Source organism: Podarcis tiliguerta (genome assembly GCF_965153285.1).
Source record: "Podarcis tiliguerta genome assembly, chromosome: Z".
Lineage (NCBI taxonomy): Eukaryota > Metazoa > Chordata > Lepidosauria > Squamata > Lacertidae > Podarcis > Podarcis tiliguerta.
Window position 1 is genome coordinate 12,636,564 of NC_139553.1, and position 20,636 is coordinate 12,657,199.

The window sequence follows — 20,636 nt, forward strand, 5'->3', positions numbered from 1 at the left end:
AATAAGCCACAACCACACCCAGTTCCTCAGCCAGCCTCAAGCAACGCCGCCCCCGTCCCCCCAATCTTGCTGCAGCAAAAAGCCACTGTTTGATTACCAAAGAAAGCAGCTTGAAATGAGTCCCTCGCCCTGCCAGACTGGGCACCACGTCAAGAGACCAAAATTTGCTGGCACCAAGCTTCTCCTTCTGAGCCAAGGAGAGTGAGCAGGCCAGCCTAGCACCAAAGGGGGTGGGAGAAAAGCATTTATTCCCCTTGAACGTGCAACAGTTTCTAAGCAAAAGGATCAGGGATGGAGGAGAGGGGGGTTGCTTAGGACTGCAGAGCAGGATCTTGCCAAGACGAGGCAGCAGGAAAGACCAGGCCAGCCTGGGAAACTGGCGGCATCAACCCAAGATGGGAACCACATTCAACCGCCTGCAAGGTCTGCCCTTGCGAAGCTCCAGGAGAGGGTGCCAGACGGCAGACGAACCTGCTGGAAAAAAGCCCCACGCAGCAACATGCACTCAGCCACCTTCTCCCGCAACCAGGAAAACAAAGCAGGGAGATTCGCATCTCAGGTTGGCTCAAGTCCAGAGTACAACCACTTCGCTGGGAGGCGTCCCAGTTTTTCCAAGATGGAACTGTACAACACAACAGCCTTCTTAACGGGACATCTCTTGCAAAGGTTGATTCCCTCCAACTTTTCCTTCTTCTTCACCATTTCCCCGCTTCACCCAGCAAAAGCAAACTTGGCAAAGCCTAGGAGTATGTGTGGTTCCCCTCCTTTTAGAGAAGGGCTGGAGATCACAAGTGTGAACTGGAACATCCCCCTCTCCAAATCTTACCTCAGCCACAGTAAGTCTCATGCTCACTCAGGCTCAGTCTTCCAGTCTGCAGGACTGGGGGGGTAAAATAACAACTATCTACCTTAGTAGGTTATTGTAACAATTGTGGAGTTAATGTATGCAAAGGACTTTGAACACTACCCTATCACAAAACATTTAGCCCTCTTTGTGTGGGTCTATTTGAGAGGGGTTGCCTTCCCTCTTTCAGTGCGAAGTTCTGATTCTAACCTCAGGAGTGAGAGCCAAATATGGCCTTCCAAGCCTTGGGACTCTCCCTAGACAACACCCCTCACTGGCCCTGCTCTGTGCCCTCCTTGCATGTTTGTGTGTGGTTGGAATGTGTCTTTGAATCAGGGCTGGCCCAAGACACTTTGGCACCTGAGGCGGACTACAACATGGTGCCTCCCCACAGCCAGTGAAGAAGAGGTGGGTGAAGATCTACATCAGGAACAAGAGGGGTGGAAAGATCGACATCAGGAACAAGGGTAAAAGGAGACTAGCAAGGCCTCCAATTTGCCAAGAGGCTGCTATGGGGTGGTGGTGAGGGAGACTGCCAAGAAGGAGGCTGACCTGGCCTCAGAGGAGTGCACTGCAGTTATTGTTGCCATCATTGTGGCAACAGGCAGTGATTCTTTGGAGGCCAGCTCTGCTGCTCCTGTGGATCCTGCCACATGAGGCAGTCATCTCATCTTGCCTCATGGGTGGGCTGGCCCTGCCTTGAATTCTGATCTTGCTTCTTGCTTGCCTGGGTGGATGTTAGAGAGGTGGTGTGAGTAGAAACTAGACTCTTGTACAAAGTAAAATTTGCCTTTGTTGTCTTGCCTACTTTTGCCTTGGACCTGCTCACCAGTGGAATGTGATCCTTCGGAGGTTTTCCCCAAAGGTAATGTGGTCCTGAAAAAGATCCCCACTGAAAAAGATCCCCACCCCGTGTTTAGTTATCTCTATTTGCTGGGAGGACAGAAAATCAGTGACGAGTCCTGCACAATGGAACCAAACCACATTAGTAAATATTTGGCCTTCAAGCTCTTGCCAAGTTTGCTTTCAGAGGGACTGTGCCCTGTTAAGAACAAAGAACCTGCCCAATTGACTGCCATCAGCTTCTTCGGTTCTCTGTACCAGCATCTGAAACATCTCGCTGCCAGCATTTATTTTTTTCAAAAGCAATGCCGATGCCCCTTGCAGGTGGCCCATGCAACAAGGCAAGGATTGAACTCGTGCGAGGAGGAGTCGCCCTCGTACCTCTGGATCAGAGCCGCAGAATCATTCTCCCGCTTCCGCCTCTTCCTCTCCGCGTAGCCCCTGAATGCCCTGGGAAACCAGTTTTAAGGCATTAAAACCAAACTAGAACAGCTTCGAAACTGGGGGACGACATTTAGGGGGGACAGCAACACAGGACAAGGGAGAGCGCAGACTCCCAATCAAGAGGCAAACCTCTTGAGGAAGAGGAAGGAGACGCAAGCCACAAAATGAACTACAAACAAGTTGGGAGAGAGGCTGAAGGAGCAAATAGGGATGTTGAGTGTATCATACACTGTTTTGCGCTTGGAGATAGATTAGGAAGAGATGCTGAGTGTATACCATGCACCGGTGTTTTTTTGGGAGGGGCAAAATAGGTCAGGAGGAATGTTGAGTGTATGTCACACACTGAGTTTTTTTGGGGGGAGGAGAATAGATCAGGAGGTGGCATATCGTAAGAGCCTGGAGAAAAAGGACTATATCTAGAGCGGATAAATTGGTGGCAGGCTAACATTTTGCACTCCCCTATCATGGCCTAACTCCTTCTACTTATGTTCCCCCTACCATGTAACCCATAATATCAGTAAAGGAAGGTTTTGCACTGCCTACTGTGAGAACAGCATTCAGAGAAGGAACGAGCATTAATTAAATGTTTACCTCCTAACCCCTAGAGGATAAAAGAGAAGAAAGCTTCAGAAACGACACTGAAAAATTGGACCGTAACAATGAAATGTCCGAGGCAGAGGCCTTTCTTGGGGAGGGGGGGCCCCACAAAAATTCAGTTTGCTGAGTATTTTAAGTAAGGCGACTTCTCTCTTGTCATTTGCCATGCCTCAACACCCTGCACCCACGCTGCCCATTCTTCCCATCTGCATTACAAATAACCTAGAACAGGGAAGAGGAACCTGTGACCCTCCAGGTGTGGCTTGATGGGAGCTGGGCCAAAGGTTCCCCATCTCCCTAACCAAGAGGTCACAAGGATGCATAGTCAGGGATTCTCTCCATCCCCAGTCTCCTAGAACGGATCACAGATATAAAAACAAAATTATAAAAAGAACAAAGGAGAAAACAGAGAGGAGGGTTGGATGAATACGCAAGCTGCTAGATGCTTGCTGGCTGGGTTTAATCTTTGATGATTGAGTCTTCCACTACCGAGACCCTGGGAATGAACATCATATTCAGAGAAAAATAGGTGGAAGGCTGGAAGGCCCTTGTCACCTTTTTGTGCATCCAAATATGGACAAGATACCGGGAAAATGTGGGGGGTTTTACCCAAAGATGCCAACAAACATGGGCCAAAATGGGGCTACAAATTTGTGGGGTGGTAGCAGCTGTACTTACGAGATGCTGATGGTCCCACGAAAAGCAGAGGGGAGGCAGAGAGAAAGAGTGAGAGAAAATATACATTAGTGAAGAAATACAAGCTGAACTTTTCTGCAGTAGCAAGGGGTGGGTGGGTGGCTGGGTGTATACATATATTCCTATATACATAAAAATGTAATGTATTGTCATGCTCTGCAGATAGACAGCAGCTCCGTGTGCGTGCGTGTGTTTTTAACCTGACACCAAATGATTATAAATAAAAAAAACCAAAACATTTTCAAAGTGTGACATCCCAAAGCTGTGGCTCTACCATCAATGAGGCAAAGGCTCAGGTCCCTACCCTGCCTTCATAACTGAATAAGATGAGGCAGTTTAAATGTGTGAATTTAGCACAAAGTCATGCTCATGGGACTCTACTGTGTGAAAAAGCTGTAGCTGTGGCCATTTCCAAAGAGCACAAAAATGTACACATATAAAAATGTATGTGGAGATGAAGCCACAGAGAGAAAGAAGGGCAATATATTTCATGCAAAAGAAGCTGCGTTGAGCAAGCGTGAAGGGAAGGCTTCCAGTGTTCCTGTTTAATTCAGCCCTGAACTCAGAAACATGAGGACTAGAACCTTGCTCTCTCTCTTAAATGAATTGCAGCAGCATAGCATATACTTTGCATGCAGAAGATTCCCAGGTTCAATCCCCCGGTAAGGCTAGGAAAGAGGCTCTGCTTCCGAAAGCCTAGGGAGCCGCTGTGGGTTATTGTAGACAATACTGAATGTGATGGATCAGTGGCTTGGCTCAGATAAGGCAGCTTGATGTCTCTGTTATAACAATGCTATGTGAACCCAGAAGAATGGCTGGTTAAGTGAATGAGCATGCAGACATTTTACATGCTCTCCTCCATGCCCAGCCAACCAGTTTTCTAACTTACGCTTGCATAGTTGTTGTAGCTGTTTGAAAAGTGAAGAGGTTCTCTTTGGGAAACCAAGTTCTGATGGGGACATCATCTGCAAGAGAGGTAAACAGTCACAGCAATGAGCATTCAGTCCTGGGAAGAGAGGGAACACGATTGAAGTTCGCTACGCATGGTGTGGACAAAGCATAAAGAGATATGTTTTTCCCTCACCAGAGTTATCATGGGATGAAAGGAAGAGCAGATCATCTGATGAAATTAAGTAGGACAGACAAAAGAAAACACTTCAGACAGCAGGGGAACAGAAAGATGGTGATGGACTTCAGCCTCATTAAGCTTTCAAAGCGGATTAGGCAGCTCCATGAAGAAAGACAGATCTATCAATGGTTATCAGTAATGCTGGCTCTTTAGCTTGAGCCCAGGATACCTGAAAGATCTCCCCATATGAACCTGATACTAGCCACAATGACTGTTCTCTTTCCACTAAGGGAGTCAGTATGTCTCTGAATACCAGTTCCTTGGGTTTGCAAGTGGGAGAGTGCTATTGGACTCAGCTCCTGTTTGGGGCTTTCCATAATGGGCATCTGGCTACTGTGAGAACAGGATGCTAGATGCCCCACTAACCTATTCTAGCAGCCAGTCTTTCCTTATGTTCTTATCCTTTGACTACAGAGCTTCAGAATCTAAAATTAATTAAAACTCTGTAACAGACACTTTGACCTCAAATGACCCCTGGGGAAGGGGGGCAAACATGCTATTTGTTCCACCAGTACCCTTCCTTTACTAAGTTACCTGCCACAGAAGTTTCATGATTTGTACATTACTTTATTATTTAATAAACAAAACCAGAGAGTTGTCAGCCATCCAACCATAATGCAGATCACAACATCGAACTGGGCGTGGAGCTAAATCCTAGATGGCAGGGCCAGGGAACCTTTTTCAGACCGAGGGCCACATTTCCTTTCCTAGCAAACCTTCTGGGGGCCACATGCCTCTGGTGGGTGGAGCAAGAGCCAAAAGTAAGTGGAGCAGCAGTGTAAATGTTAAGTGGAACCTCCACTTTCAGAAACTGTCTCACCCTCCAATTGCTAGCTGCAAGGAATAAGAAGAGTTTGGATTTGATATCCCGCTTTATCAGTACCCTAAGGAGTCTCAAAGCGGCTAACAATCTCCTTTCCCTTCCTCCTTTCCCACAACAAACACTCTGTGAGGTGAGTGGGGCTGAGAGACTTCAGAGAAGCGTGACTAGCCCAAGGTCACCCAGCAGCTGCATCTGGAGGAGCGGAGACACGAACCCGGTTCACCAGATTGCGAGTCCACTGCTCTTAACCACTACACCACATTGGCTACAGGAGCCGGGTGTCACTCCACCCACATTTTTTCCCAGGGAAATCAGACTACCCACTGTTGGAGACAAGAGCACAGGCCTTTCAATCGAGCAGTAATGGTTTCTTTTATTCCGTTACTAACCTGACACACGGTCAATGCTATACATTCTCTCCAGCTTTTTCCGGCGCCAGCCAGTCTCGCCGGCCTGGTGGTGGTGGTGGTGGTGATGGGGGTGGTGGGGGTGAGGATGCTCTATGTCGAAAGCATGCTGGGAAGGAGCAGCCAGGTGGGTGCAGCCGGGGCACTCCTTGGAGACCTGGCGGCTGCTTGCCCAGCTCCCTTTGCAGTGCCTCCCAATGTTGTGGGAGCTGACCGCATTCTGGAGAGGCTGGCCCTGGGAGCAGTCTTCCTCCTCTTCCTCCTCAGCCTCAGCCCCTTTGATGACCACCAGCTCCATGCTCTCACTTTGGTGCTGGGAGAGCATAGGCCTCTCCCCGGAGATAGTGTAGACCCGTGGTTTGGGCCCCTCGCCAGCCAGCTTCTCGCCACGCTCCTCTGAGAAGCTGCGTTCAAATTTGCCGTCAGAAATGAGGGAAAGGCGCCGCTTGTTCTGGGCTCCCTGGTGCATATCTGGGGAGTCCTCCTGCCCAGCGTAGGATTCAGCAAGCAGGTGATCTGGAAGGAAAGGAGCATATGAGAACCTGAGTTAAAGAGGCCAGCTTTCTTTTTCTCCAGTGTGAAAAGAAATTTGGAGTCCAGGATCTGAAGATGGACAACTGTTCTGACTTTGAGTTCAGACATTTCTAGCAGGGCACTTCTGACGTTCATAAGATAGTAAAGCCCCATGTCCTGACAATGGAAACATATTCAGCCTTCTGAATCTTCCTTCTGAAATTTCAGAACATATTACCTGCCCACTTTCAAACCTATGATCATTATCACCATTATTAATTACCGGTAGTTTGGGAATTTTCCTTCTAGTTTGGGGATTTTCATTTTCATAAATGCAGTGCTGAAACTCACGAGGACTAATAAATGAAATTAAAGCCAAGATTCTCAGGCAGCTGAATTCTTAATCCAACATCACACCAACCCTTTCTACACTCCTGCATAATGGCAGCACACACACACACCAGCCCTGTATATCACATTGCATAAATTTTAAAAATGCAGGTTTCTTTTGGCATATCCTTCCATAACTGGACACCACTAAGTTTTGCAACAAGCCATGCAAAACAACAACAACAACAACCATTTATTTATTGATCATTTTATTGTTTTATCCTTTTTGTAAATTGCTTTGAGTTTGTTTTTTGTTTTTTACAATCAAGCAGCTTATAAATTGATTGAAATAAATAAATTAAATTAAATATTTTGAACAATACCACACCCACACAAACAACCTCAACAGGGCTCTTTTGGAAAATGTGTTTTTATGCCACGTAAGCTGCCTCAAGTAGCCTATAAATAATTTTAAACATGAGTATAACATAAAAATCAACACATCCTCCTACCTGAACCATTTTGGCCTTCCGGATGGTTCTGAGAGAGATAATCTCCAAAAGCCCTCGCCGCTCTTTAAATTGTCAGGTGTACAGAAGCACAAAATGGTGGAGAGAAAGAGGAAAAACGAGAGAGAGAGAGAGAGAGAGAGAGAGAGTTAGCAAAGCAAACTAGCAAAATCCAGCTCCAAAGTGTTTTGTCACCCTCATAAAAATGAGGGAAATCCCCACCTACAACCCACAAAGAGAAACCACTCACTCTTTGACTCACACACCTCAAAGCTGCCATTATCCTAACAGTGGAGGAATATACCTGTATGTTTTCTGCTGGAGGCGAGAGGGTGGCAAAAAAGCAACTTAGAGGCGGGGGATAGGCAGACTGTGGAAACCACACAGGCAGGTAAAGGTTAAGTTATTCTCCTCCCAGTACCTCTGTTCCAGTTAGAGACTGCTCTATCTGTCACAACCCACAGCTGCTTTTAGATAAAAACGAACAAACAGCAATGCCAGGAAATCAGACTCTCCTGCTTTCATTTGGATTCAAATAAGCCTTTCTCAACCTTGGGTCTCTAGATGTTGTTGGACTACAACATCCCATCATCCCTGATTGTGGGAGTTGTAGTCCAACATCAGGGGACTTAACTCTTGCATTCTGCATTAATGGGGGGGGGGGGCAAGTGCAAGATGAGGTCCGTTGATGTGATGGGCAAAGCACCTCTGTCAATTAGCTGCAGATCACCCGAAGTGTAAGAGAGAGGGTGGTGGGAAATGACAGAGAAATTGAGAGAGAGACTAGTCCCTAGCTATTCCAAAACTGCAGCCTCTTAGAAAAATGAGTCATCCACTCTGCCGCACAATCACAATTGTGTCATCCAGGACAGTACCTCAAAACCTGTACCAAGAAAATCTAAAGCAGGGGAAGCCAACAGACTGCCCTCTGGAAATTGCTGGGCTATGAATACTATCGACCCCAGCCAGAATGGTCCGTGGTCAGGGATGATGGGAGTTGTGGTCCAGTGATATACAGAGGTCAAGCATTCTTATATCACTTTAACATACGGAGAGTCCTGGGAACTGTGGTTTGTTAAGTTGTGCTTGCGACTGTAGAGGTCAGCAGTACAGTTTTCAGGATTCTCCATGACTCTTAGCGTGGTACAAAAATGCTATTTATTATATTTACATCCCACCTCAAGGAGCTGAAGTGGCTACATAGTTCTCCTCCTCCTGATTTTATCCTCACAACAACCCTGTGAGGTAGGTTAGGTGCAGGGTGTGGATGTGGATCAGAGGGATGTCACTTCCAGGCTTCAAACCAAAACAGATAGATCTGGTAGGGGCAATCCAGAGAACCAACTCGATCCTTCCCTGCCACCATCACCGAACGCATCAAGGAGAAGATGCTGCCTCTTTGCCACAGCACTGCGCTGAACCATCTGTGCTCAAGGGCACCTTTTGTTCTGTCCTTTTCAAGCATGCTTGACTGCAGGAGTGTGCTGCGCCATCTCTCGAAGGACTATGTAGAGGCTCTTTCACAGCCCAGGGGAAGAAAAAGAGAGTCGTTTCCCACTGGAAAATTCCACCAGCTAAAAGTTTGCACCTTTTCCAGTCATAACCCATCCAGAGATGGAAATCCAGCTGAGGCAGTTGGAGGGCACATCCAGGGTGTCACTATTTTGCAGGTGGGATTCAATCGCATACTGGAAAACCCAAGTGCTGCAAATAAAGCGGATTTAGGGCTCTTGCCGAACTAAGATTTAAAGGAGAAATCTGATTCAGTTTGCATTTGAAGGAGAACCTACTTAAAGTACACTTTCCAAAACCATAAGCACACTGAAGCAAAACCACCCTTCAGAATTTTGTCCTTCTCTTAATTTTGCAATGCAGGTCTCCAGGCAAGTAATGTGCGCAAAACAATGTGAATGTCAGCACTTAGGATTTCAAAATGCTTCCACAGTCTCTACAGACAACATGTAGATGAATCGGATGGACTGGTCCACTGAGAGACTGTGTACTCAGTGCTCCGAACTGGTGATAAAGAATAGGAAACCTGCCTTGTATCAGGTCAGGCCGTTCATTCAGGTAGCCCTGTAGTCTCTCCTCTGCTCTGACTAGCAGCTGCTTTTTCACACTACCTCCTGCCCACAACATTTTAACCTAGTGATGCATTTTTATCTGGGACCGTCTGCAGTTGCATTAGGAAGCAGCATACAGACAATTCGTCCACCCAGCTCAATACTGCCTACACTGGCTGGCAGCAGCTCCCCAGGAGTCTTTCCCAGTCACGCTGAGGACGTTTTGTATGTAAAGCATGTGCTCTACCAGGAAGCTATGAAAACGAAGAAAGATTCTAGTCCTTATTGTTCTGAATAATGGGATGGATTAGATAGGACTACAGGAAGCTTCCCTGTACAGAGTCAGACCACTCGTCCAATGCACCTGGGCCTTCCACATGTGAGGCAGATGTTCTAAACACTGAGCTACAGATGCTTTTCATGAACACAGGTGGCTGCATAGGTGTACCTAGGGGTTCGCCAGGCATGCAAAACTCACCTATCAGGCATAGGCACCCTCCCACACCACCTGGAGCATCATCATCCCCCAGCTGCTTTGCCCTTGGAAGGAGTCTGCTGAGACCTGCTGCAAGAGTGGGAACAAAGTGGTCCTTGGAGCAGCTTCCTTGGAGTGCAGGCATCCCAACCAGCCATGAGGAGGCATCTTCCTGTACAAGCAACCTCAACTGTGTCAGATTTTTGGGGTAGGGTGAGGTGGGGAGGATGGCAAAACAGCTCTTTGCTGGAGGCTCAAGGGCCCCTAGGTGGATGCCTTCTACTGTGTAAGACAAATGACCCATATTCCTTGGTAGCAGCTCCCTAGGGTATCTCTCCTAGTCATGAGCATAGCCAAGGGGATTTTTAAAAAATCAATCATTTTAAATCATCGTTATTTTGAAATAAATGATTTTAATCACGGTTATTTTGAAATCAGTGATCTAAATCATGCTGATTCTAGAATCAGTGTTTTTGAATCATGATTGTTTTGAAATCAGTGGTTTTCATTATGATTACAGAGGTACCTCAGGTTAAGAACTTAATTTGTTCTGGAGGTCCATTCTTAACCTGAAACTGTTCTTAACCTGAGGTACCACTTTAGCTAATGGGGCCACCCACTGCCACCGCACCGCCACCGCCCAATTTCTGTTCTCATCCTGAAGCAAAGTTCTTAACCCGAGGTATTATTTCTGGGTTAGCGGAGTCTGTAACCTGAAGTGTCTGAAAAAACCTGTAACCCGAGGTACCACTGTATTTTGAAATTGCTGGTTTTGATTATGATTTTTTGAAATCGATGATTTGAATGATGGTTTTTGAAATTGATGATTTGAATAAATCAATATTTTAAAATCAATGATTAAAATAATAAAACACATAAAAATACATAGCAAACTGAGGTTCTGTCCCCCCCTAAACAAAAGACCTACCCCCTTTAACAAAAATCCTGGCTACACTCATGTCCTCAGCCATATCTGGAGATTCCAGGAACTGAACCTGGGACATTTTGCAGCCAAGCGGTTAAGGAGTTGACATTAACTAGAGAATGGTCAGTTTCTACTGCTATGGAGATGAAAGGAGGGCTCACTTGGTCACTTAACTCCTCCTTCCTATTTGCTTGGTTGCTCTATTTAGCTTTCTGGAACGTGGTTTTCCTGGCAGGTTTTCTTTTGCAAATAGTGTGAGAACACCCAGTTCTGCTATCCTTGTTTTTCAGAACTGGGCTCCTCAGTTGTTGTTTTTCTTAAACCAAGAAGGTTTGAGGACCTTTGCAACGAAAGTATGGGCTTCCTCCAAAATGTTGCAGCAAAATGGGTTTCTGCCTAAGGTAGCCAGAAGGCAAGGATGGTGAAAGAAAGCGGGTTTGCATTTGCAAGCTGTTCTAATACTGTACTGCTCAAAACAATATGCAAACCAACACTTCTCTGAATTTAGGAATACAGTTCTCCAGCCATATGGGGGGATACAAAAAGGCACGTTAGGTGAGAATATGGATAAAAATGGATTCTGTATGGAAAAATAATATACCCCAAAATGCATTGTATTAGTGGCATGCGTGCAAAAATGGGTATATTAGGCAAAACTGCATATAGAAATGGGCATATGCCTTCGACAACTTATCAACTGATAAATTAAAAATAATAACCTGGAAGGCCATAATCAGATATCACAGAATAATAAAATAGTGAGAATTTTGACTCCTTATTCTTAGTACATTGTTTTGTAAACTATGGGGACAGCATCAGTAAGGACATCAATGGCCATTGCATATTTGATGGTAAGAGTTTTGCATTTGTTGGTCTGGTTTTGTACAGATCTACAGTGATACCTTGGTTCCCAAACTTAATCCGTTCCGGAAGTCTGTTCCAAAACCAAATCATTCCAAAAGCAAGGCGTGCTTTCCCACAGAAAGTAATGCAAAATGGATTAATCCAGTCCAGACTTTAAAAAACCCTAGAACAGCAATTTAACATGAATTTTACTATCTAATAAGACCACTGATCCATAAAATGAAAGCAATAATCAGTGAAATGTACTATAAAATAAATAAGACAGTATTGTAGATGATAAAAATTAAAATTATTATTTTTCTTATGTGCACTGATGATAGTCGTTGTTTGTTTTTCAGACCTGGGCTCCATTTCTGCAGTCACACAATCAATCAATCAATCAGTAGCTGAACTGGGTTGCACACAGTCACAAGTCAGTCCCACAAAACGAAGAACAAGTCACAGTCAAAAAACCACACAAACAAAAATGCAAAAAGAAGCAAAAACTAAAGCTCCAAATATCACCTCTGTGTTGTGTGGGTGCTCGGGACTCAGCAGCCGGCAGACTCAACAGGGAACAGTGGGGGACTCAATTTACAAATGGAACACACTCAACAGGAAGCGGAACATGTTCTTATTCCAAGGCAAATTCACAAACCAGAACACCTACTTCCGGGTTTGCAGCATTCTTAATCCAAGTTGTTCATGAGAAAGAGTCCCATGAGAATTAAAAACAAAAATTAATTGCTATTTGATACTGAAATGTGATGCTAACAATTGGGAAAGTGAGAAACGGAAAGTGAAATTGATGGTTCGTCCACCCTAACTGATGAGACGGCTTTCTAGTCATATGCCTGTCCTCTCGAGCTCTCACTCAGATTTGTTTTGACTCCCTTGCTAAACGTGCTTGGTCCCTGCAGGTAGGCACACTGGCCAGCAGCTCCATTAACAGACAAAGTAAAGCAAGAGAGGGAGAAAAACAGAGACAGCCTGAGAACTTGGCGTCCAGCCCAACAAAGTCCTTCACCATCACCAACCAGTCTGTGCTCAGAGAGGATGCTTTTGTCTGGGTGACGTTCTTTGGAAATACAACCATTTCAAAACATTAACTGGCATTTTGCAAACCCAGAGCTTTGCAGAAATAAAAATAAAAAATGCAAATGGTCCTCCTTTGTCCATGTCACAGGGTTGCATCTTGACCTTTCATACATAAGCGATAATGCCTCTCTCTAGCAACATTAAACAACAACTGGCTCAGCCAGGGCTAAGGGATGAAACCTAGCACACGCGAACACACATACTGCAAGTAAGAACAGGATGCTGTACTAATTGGGGCACTGGCCTGATCCTGCAGGCTCTTCTTATGTCCTTCTTCTTACTTATTAGACTTGTTAGCGGTGAGCTCCCTGAAGGTCTACAAGTGACAACACAACTGAAAACCAAGGCTGTGTACATTTAAATCACATTTAAAGCATATTATCCCTTCCTCAAAAGAAGAATATTGGGAACTGTAGTTTATGGGCTCTGGGAATTGTAGACCTGTAACTGTAGAATACAGTTCCTGGTATTCTTTTTTGGGGGGGCGTGTTTAAATGTACTGTCAATGTGTGCTTGTACAGCCACACACAAACCAAAGCAACCCTAGAACAGCCACAGAAACCTTTGGCAGCACACTAATGACAAAAGCAACATCTTTTCAGTCTAATCGAAAGCCAGGGGTGGGGAGGTCAACTGGTGCTGAAAAGATGTCAGGGAAAACCCCTGGCAGACCGCACTGGGAAGAGCATTAGGTAAAGGGACCCCTGACCATTAGGTCCAGTCGTGACCAACTTTGGGGTTGCAGCGCTCATCTTGCTTTATTGGCCAAGGGAGCCGGCGTACAGCTTCTGGGTCATGTGGCCAGCATGACTAAGCTGCTTCTGGTGAACCAGAGCAACACACGGAAATGCTGTTTGCCTTCCTGCCGGAGCGGTACCTATTTATCTACTTGCACTTTGATGTGCTTTCGAACTGCTAGGTGGGCAGGGGCAGGGACCGAGCAACAGGAGCTCATCCCGTCATGGAGATTCGAACCGCTGACCTTCTGATCGGCAAGTCCTAGACTTAAATGTGTGAAGCTGCTTATGCAGACTCAATTCACTAGAGCCCATCTAGACCAGTGCTGACTGCTCTGATTGGCAAAACAATGTAGAAATAAAGAATTTGTTAATTGCAAGCCAACATGGTCCGAAACACATTAGAAATTTTGCGATAGGAATCAATGAGAATTGTCGACTTGCTATGCGAATGCTCCCCTAACAAATGTTTTCCTGATCATGCATTGTGTTCGGATAGTGAGATCTGTGTCTACTGATTGCATTTGTTTAACTGATTTCTGTTCCTAACCATAGATGAACCAGTAGACCTCTGGTGATTCCCACTTCCTTTTCTGTTTTTGTTGGAATTCTCTGGCAACCATGATAGCAATCGTGACCACCACTGAAATGTCACCACGCATGTGACAACACTGCCTTCCAGCTTGCAAAAATGCACTAATGTGCTTCCACACCCTCAGCAGCTGTGTCATGATATTCGGTTATTTTTGCATATTGGATTTTATGCAGTAAAGGAGAAATCTGGATGAAAACATTTTTAGAAGTGCAGGATGGCAACATCACGTACATGTTGCAAAACAAAAACTTGTGACGTAGCCAGCAGTGATTCACTCAACTTCTACCTGGAAGTACTGGCACATGCTCTCAGCACAAACCCTTTTTAAACAGTGATAGCACACAGTGACTAGAACCCAGGAAACCAGGGACTCGGCTAAATTGGTAAAGAAAAAGCAATTTACCGGTATGTGTGTTGTACAGTATATGCGATATAACACTGTGCCACCAGGGGGCGCTGGGGAGTCTCGTTTTTCCCTGTTTAAATTTACAATGCGTAACTGAAACGCTTCTATGATGTGTCTGGACCCAGCCCAGGGTTTCAAATCAATGGATGAACTTGGGACTGTTACTGTCTCTCTCAGCCTAACAGTATTGTTGTGAAGATAAAAAGGATGGGGCGAACCACATGCACTGCCTTTCCTTGGGGGCGGGGGAGTGTAATATAAATGCAATTTTTAAAAAACAGATAAAAAAATTAACAGAGCCATCCAGATCATTTTTGATATGTCATCAAAGTTTCTATGCTGTGTAGAGAGTGACTGTTGCCCGGGTGACATTTTAACACAAGAACACACAAATCCAGTGCTGGAACCCATTCTGAGAGCAAGATAAATCAAATAAAAACATGAATAAGCTGAAAGTCACATGGCAGGGAGGCTGGGAATTTCCTAACCTACCTCACAAGGTTGCTGTGGGGATTCGGAGGGGGAGAATCATGTACACCACCTTGAACATCTTGGAGGAAAAGGTGGGGTGTAAATGCAATAAAAATAATAAATAAATAAACAGCCAAAAACATTAAGAATTGTCAGAAACCTATCAGAGCTTGGTAGATAGATTGAAGTATTCTAAAGCAGGACTTTGATGACATCTGATTTTAATTGATCTCTTAAAGAGCTTATAAAATTGTGTATCAACCCCAAACTCAGAAATTCTTAGGAATGCAAATGAAATAAAGTCCAGAAATATCAATACATAAATAAATGCATTTATTAATTGTCAACCACATTACTAGGATGCATTAAATTGTTTTTTTAAAAAATAAGGAAGCAAAACAGCTCTGCAGCTACACACTTTTTTTAAAGCAAGAAAGCAGCAGGATATGAGAACACTGCTGTATTGGACAAGGGATGTGCACTCTGTACATGCTCATGCACTTAGCTTCCTTTCAGCTTTTTTATTTATTTCGCATATGCTGTGCACAGGTAAACCACTCATCTCCAATGCAGGTAAGTAAGGCAATGATGCAACAGAGGTAGTCCAACTTCTGTTCACAGAAATTAACAATAGTGACAAATGTGGCTAATTCAATTAAATTAATTAGCCTGATTAAATTTTGTGCACTTTTCTCCCGCCCCCAGCCCTTTTTGACACCCGTTCCACCTCTGTGTCCTTTATTCGCCCTCTGCAATTTGTCCCATTGACCTCCGGGGCTGCTGCTGGTGTCAGTACCGACCGCGGCTTCATCTCTAAAGCAATGTGGGTGGAAATCATGCAGAAGGCAGCGCTTCCTTCCCAGCTCTTTATTACGCCAGAGCCGTGACTTGGGCAAAAGTGGCTTCTGCTTTGCGGAGCATCTCTCTATCCAGACTTCCAGAAAGACTACACAGCAGCCCCGTCTCTGCAGCAGAGGGGGGAACACTCAAGCGACGCCCGCCCCTCAGCTCCGAGGTTCCTCACTGCCGCCCTTGAAGGAAGCAGCTAAGGCAGTGAAGTTAAGGAAAGAACAATTTGGATGGAGCAGGTGTGCAAAAGGCGACCAAAGAGGCACCAAAAGCGCCGAGATTCCGATGCATCCGATGCAGTTATAACGCAGCAAGCGGGAAGCAGGTTCGTTACTGAGCGCTGGCGCTGCACGCCTGAAAGCACAGCAGCTCAAAGCAAAGACCAGAAGCCACAGAGGGCATGTAATGACGCGGGTGGGGTGGATTTCAGACATGCGGTTAACCTTCTGGAATCCAGAGTTTGCCTGCATGTGGCATTCCCTGTTACAAGCAAGTAAAAACCCCAAACATATAGGAGACTAAAAATGGGTGTGAGAGTCTGATGCTGCCCGTAGACCAGCGAATAAGCCGTGAGAAGGAACAGTTTGCTACTACCGCGGCAAACAAATAGGAAAACGTAAGCTTCTGCATCTGAGAAATCCTCACACAAGACACTCACTGCCCAGGGAGAGAATCAGAGTGGAGTTGTTGGGATAGGACTTGGAGGACCAGGATTCAAATCCCCACTTGGTCATGAAAGACCTGTGGTCTCTCTGACCCTAAGCTAGGTAAAGGTAAAGGGACCCCTGACCATTAGGTCCAGTCGTGGCCAACTCTGGGGTTGCGGCGCTCATCTCGCTTTACTGGCCAAGGGAGCTGGCGTACAGCTTCCGGGTCATGGGGCCAGCATGACTAAGCCACTTCTGGCAAACCAGAGCAGCGCACGGAAACGCCGTTTACCTTCCCGCCAGAGTGGTACCTATTTATCTACTTTGCACTTTGAGCAGGGACCGAGCAATGGGAGCTCACCCTGTTGTGGGGATTCGAACTGCCAACCTTCTGATCAGCAAGTCCTAGGCTCAGTGGTTTAACCCACAGCGCCACCTGCGTCCCAGACCCTAAGCTACTTCACAGTTTTGTTGTGGGGATGGGAGAAGGAGAGGCAGGGCCACAAAAGCCACTCTGGAAGCACCACAAGCAATTTGAAAGCAAGGTGGGATATCTCAGGCTCATCTCAGAAGCAAGTTCATGGAGAGGACATCCTTCTCAATGGCTCAAGCAAGTGAGCCATGCTGCATGCTAGAAGAGCAAGGGAAGCAAATGGGCATTACGGGGAGTGGGTTACCAGCCAATTCAACCTAACTGGAGGGAAGGGGGAATTCTCCACCATGATCTCTTCCAACACTTTGGCTGGTGACCTTTACTCCTCCAACTCTGCCACCCTCAAAGCTCTCCAAGGAATATAGGAAGAGCCCTGTTGAATCAGGCCGAAGGCCCAGCATCACCCAGCAGCCTGCTCTCACGGTGGCCAACTGGGTTTCTCCAGAAAGTTCTCGAGCAGGTGATGAGTGCAAGAGCCCTCTCCCCTCCTGCAGTTTCCAGCAGCTGGTATTCAGAAGCGTTACTGCCTCCAAGGGAGAGCACAGCCATCAGGGTTGCTAACAACTGATAGTCTTACTCTTCATGAATTTATCAAATCCCCTTTTAAAGTTAGTGCTCATCCCTGCATCTGGATGGATAGATGAAGGACAGAGGAATCAGAATATAAGAAGAAGAATATAAGAAGGGCCTGCTGGATCAGGCAAGAGGCCCACCTAGCCTTGCATCCTGTTTTCACAATGACCAACCCGATGCCCCAAAGGGAAGTCCACAAGCAACACCTGAGCACAACTGCAACTCTCCCCAAACATAATTCCCAGCAACTGGCAGTCACCAGCATACTGCCAGTGAAGGTGGAACATAGCCTTATCCTCCATCTCTTCTCCTGCTTAAACACATCTGTCCTTTCTCCTGCTGCACCCTGAATGCCAAGAACATAGGAGCCTATTTTTCTATAACAGCAGCCTTGCATTTAAGCACTGGCCTGGTAGCCATCAGCTGCCAGAAACGTACATGCAAGTGAGTGAAGACACTGGCAGAGGAAGGATGAGTCACATCACCCCTTCCTTGGTACCCAATATTCAAATGTTTCTCTCCATCCGTTCCTGCTGCAGCTCACAGCAGGCAAGTGGTAAATAAATACATTGCAGGCAAGTTATTTTTGTGGGCGTATTTACCATATTGTTTAATTTCAGGGAAGGGAAATACTTTCTTGTAATGTTGCAACAATTATAAATTAAACATATTTGTAACAACATACAAATACCACAGTTAAAAACTAAATACAAACGATCACAATTTAAAATAATAAAAATAATTAAGCAGCAGCAGCAGTAATATTAGAACAGACTTTGTCAACCTCTGCCCCATCAACCTCCAGCCTGGGAACTGTAGTTCATAACACCTGAAGAGTGCCAGGTGTGCAGACTGGGGCTGATGGGAATCGTAGCCCAAAGCATCAGGAGGGTGTCAGGTTGGCAAGTACTGCGTTTTGACATTAAAATCAGTACTCTGCCCAATTACAGCATCTTATACATTCCTTTTCTATTCTTTTGACGTGGAAGGTCACCCAAACCTATGCAGGAGCAATTTGAAACCCCAAAGGTATCTGTGGACATACACACACAAAATCCTATTCGACAAAGCCAGAATATATCAGAGCTTTGGACCATCTCTTCTCACCCATCTCCCAAATCAGGTGAAATCAAATTACTATGTTAATTAATATGGAATGAAATATGCACTGCACTTAATATAAGGATGACCAAGATTCCACCCACACCGTCTTTGGAAGAGAGCCAGCAAATACCTCCAGAGGGACCCTGGTTCTCAAGGAAGACTTCTAGATGATTCATAAGCCCCGCTGGAAATAGGATCCTAGGAACAGCTGTTTACCCCTACCATCCCAGCTCCCAGGATTCTTTGGGGGAACTGGTGTGTTTTAGGTGTATAGTATCTATGCAGCCTTAGCACTCTTTTTTTCCATGCCACACTGATGACATCACTTCTGTGTATGCATGTTTAGAAAGAGAGACTCGGAAGGAAACCCTAAGTCATCTAGTTCAACCCCACAAATAAAGTAGAGTTCATTGCCTTCAAAGTCGGCTCCACTGTCAACTGGTTCATATAACATTTATCTTTTTTTTATTATACATACATACTACATACATGGGGATGCGGGTGGTGCTATGGGTTAAACCACTGAGCCTCTTGGGCTTGCTGATCAGAAGGTTGGGGGTTCGAATCCCCGTGACAGGGTGAGCTCCCATTGCTCGGTCCCAGCTCCTGCCAACCTGGCAGTTCGAAAGCACGTCAAAGTGCAAGTAGATAAATAAGTACCGCTCCGGCAGGAAGGTAAACGGCGTTTCCGTGCGCTGCTCTGGTTTCACCAGAAGTGGCTTAGTCCTGCTGGCCACATGACCTGGAAGCTGTACGCCGGCTCCCATGGCCAGTAAAGCGAGATGAGCACCACAACCCCAGAGTCGGTCACAACTCATGCACTTACACCAATCACCACGAACACTTAACTAGTTGCCACAGTTTTTGGTGGCTCATAGAAAGGAAATTGAACTTTTTAGAAGACACTTTCTACATTCCAGTAGCTCCAGATTCGAGTGGGAGCTGGGGAGAGAAGAGATAAATCTGTCTTGGGGCAGAAAGCTGCAAAACATCAATTTTCTTTGTTGTCCTCAATAAAAATCTGAGAACTTTGAAAAGCTGACCAAAGCAGCAACTCCAAATATTTCCACCCTCTGCTCTCTCTGCCACCTTACATACCTATTCCTTCAATGAGGGGCAGGAGACATGTCCGAAAATGATCCAAATACTTTCCCCCCTCCCTGATTTGATCCATTTAAATCAGAGCCAAGGTTTACTTACACCTATTGACATGCTTCAGATATGCAGTTTGTAAATCTAGGAAGAGAAAGACATCGGAAGCTGCCTCATGCTGAGTCAGACCCTTGGTCCATCCAGCCCTGTATTGTCTACACTGACTGGCAGCTCCAGGGTTTCTTTTATTCAGGGTGCATTTTTCCAACCCTACCTGAAGATGCTAGGGATTGAACCTGGGACCTTCTGCATGCAAAGCAGGTGCTCTACCAGTGAGCTATGGTCTTGCCTCATTGGCCTCTCCTCATTTTAGGTCTGCAGGAAATAAATCGGAGAAGTGTCTCCACCACAACTATGTTCAGTACAGCACAGTGTACCAACGGGATATTTATTTCATTTGTTGTATTTGTAAGATTTCCTCCCACCATCCTTCACCCATTAAGGTTCCAGGACAGGTCACACAGTTACTGGTATATCACAGTTCTAAAGACAGATAGAACAGTTGCGAATGTAAAGAAAACGTTAAACCGTTCCAGCCAGAACAGAACAGAACAGCAGAAAAGCTATGCTAACGGATGGCGTTCAGAGACATCCCCTGTTGAAACGGGTGTTGCAGTTGTTTACAAGGATCCAGGCCAAGAATGAAAGTTGCAGAGAGCTTAATTAACCATCTTGGGAAGAGCTGGGTCAGGTGCTCTGGGACTGAAATTAAGAGCTTCTCGGAAGAAACCCAGAGACTTTGAGCTGTGGTTTTGAGCATCTCAGATACCAGCAGCCTACAGAGATGCATTTATCTCTGGTAGGGATGGGGGAGATATTAATAAGAGCCTCAGAAGAGCCTGCTGGATCAGGCCAGCGGCCCATCTGGTCCAGAACCCTGAATATCAGATAAGAAAGATTTGATTCAGCTTGCATTCAAAGACAAACCTACCTAATTAACACTTTCTGAAACAGCTTGCAAACTGAAACAGACGCCACCCTTCAGAATTCACCCCTTATCCGAATTTCGCAATGCAATTCTCTGGCCAAGTCATGTGTACAAAAACACAGATGCCAGCATAATATGCACATGAAACAGCAAAACAATAGTGAAAATAACATGTACAATATTACATTATATTAGAGGAAAT

The 20,636-nt window shown here is 45.5% G+C and overlaps 1 protein-coding gene across 2 annotated transcripts in view; it reads right to left on the reverse strand.

The window, feature by feature from the left end:
- The window catches only part of NSMF (NMDA receptor synaptonuclear signaling and neuronal migration factor), a 47,902-nt gene that overhangs the window by 22,461 nt on the left and 4,805 nt on the right, over positions 1–20,636 (reverse strand). For both annotated transcript variants that reach the window (XM_083423787.1, XM_083423786.1), the window contains exons 2-5: positions 7,139–7,200; positions 5,766–6,299; positions 4,314–4,389; positions 2,069–2,137 (exon numbers count right to left, since the gene is read on the reverse strand). In XM_083423787.1, the coding sequence (XP_083279913.1) occupies positions 2,069–2,137; positions 4,314–4,389; positions 5,766–6,299; positions 7,139–7,200 (741 nt within the window). The remainder of the gene's footprint in view (positions 1–2,068; positions 2,138–4,313; positions 4,390–5,765; positions 6,300–7,138; positions 7,201–20,636) is intronic.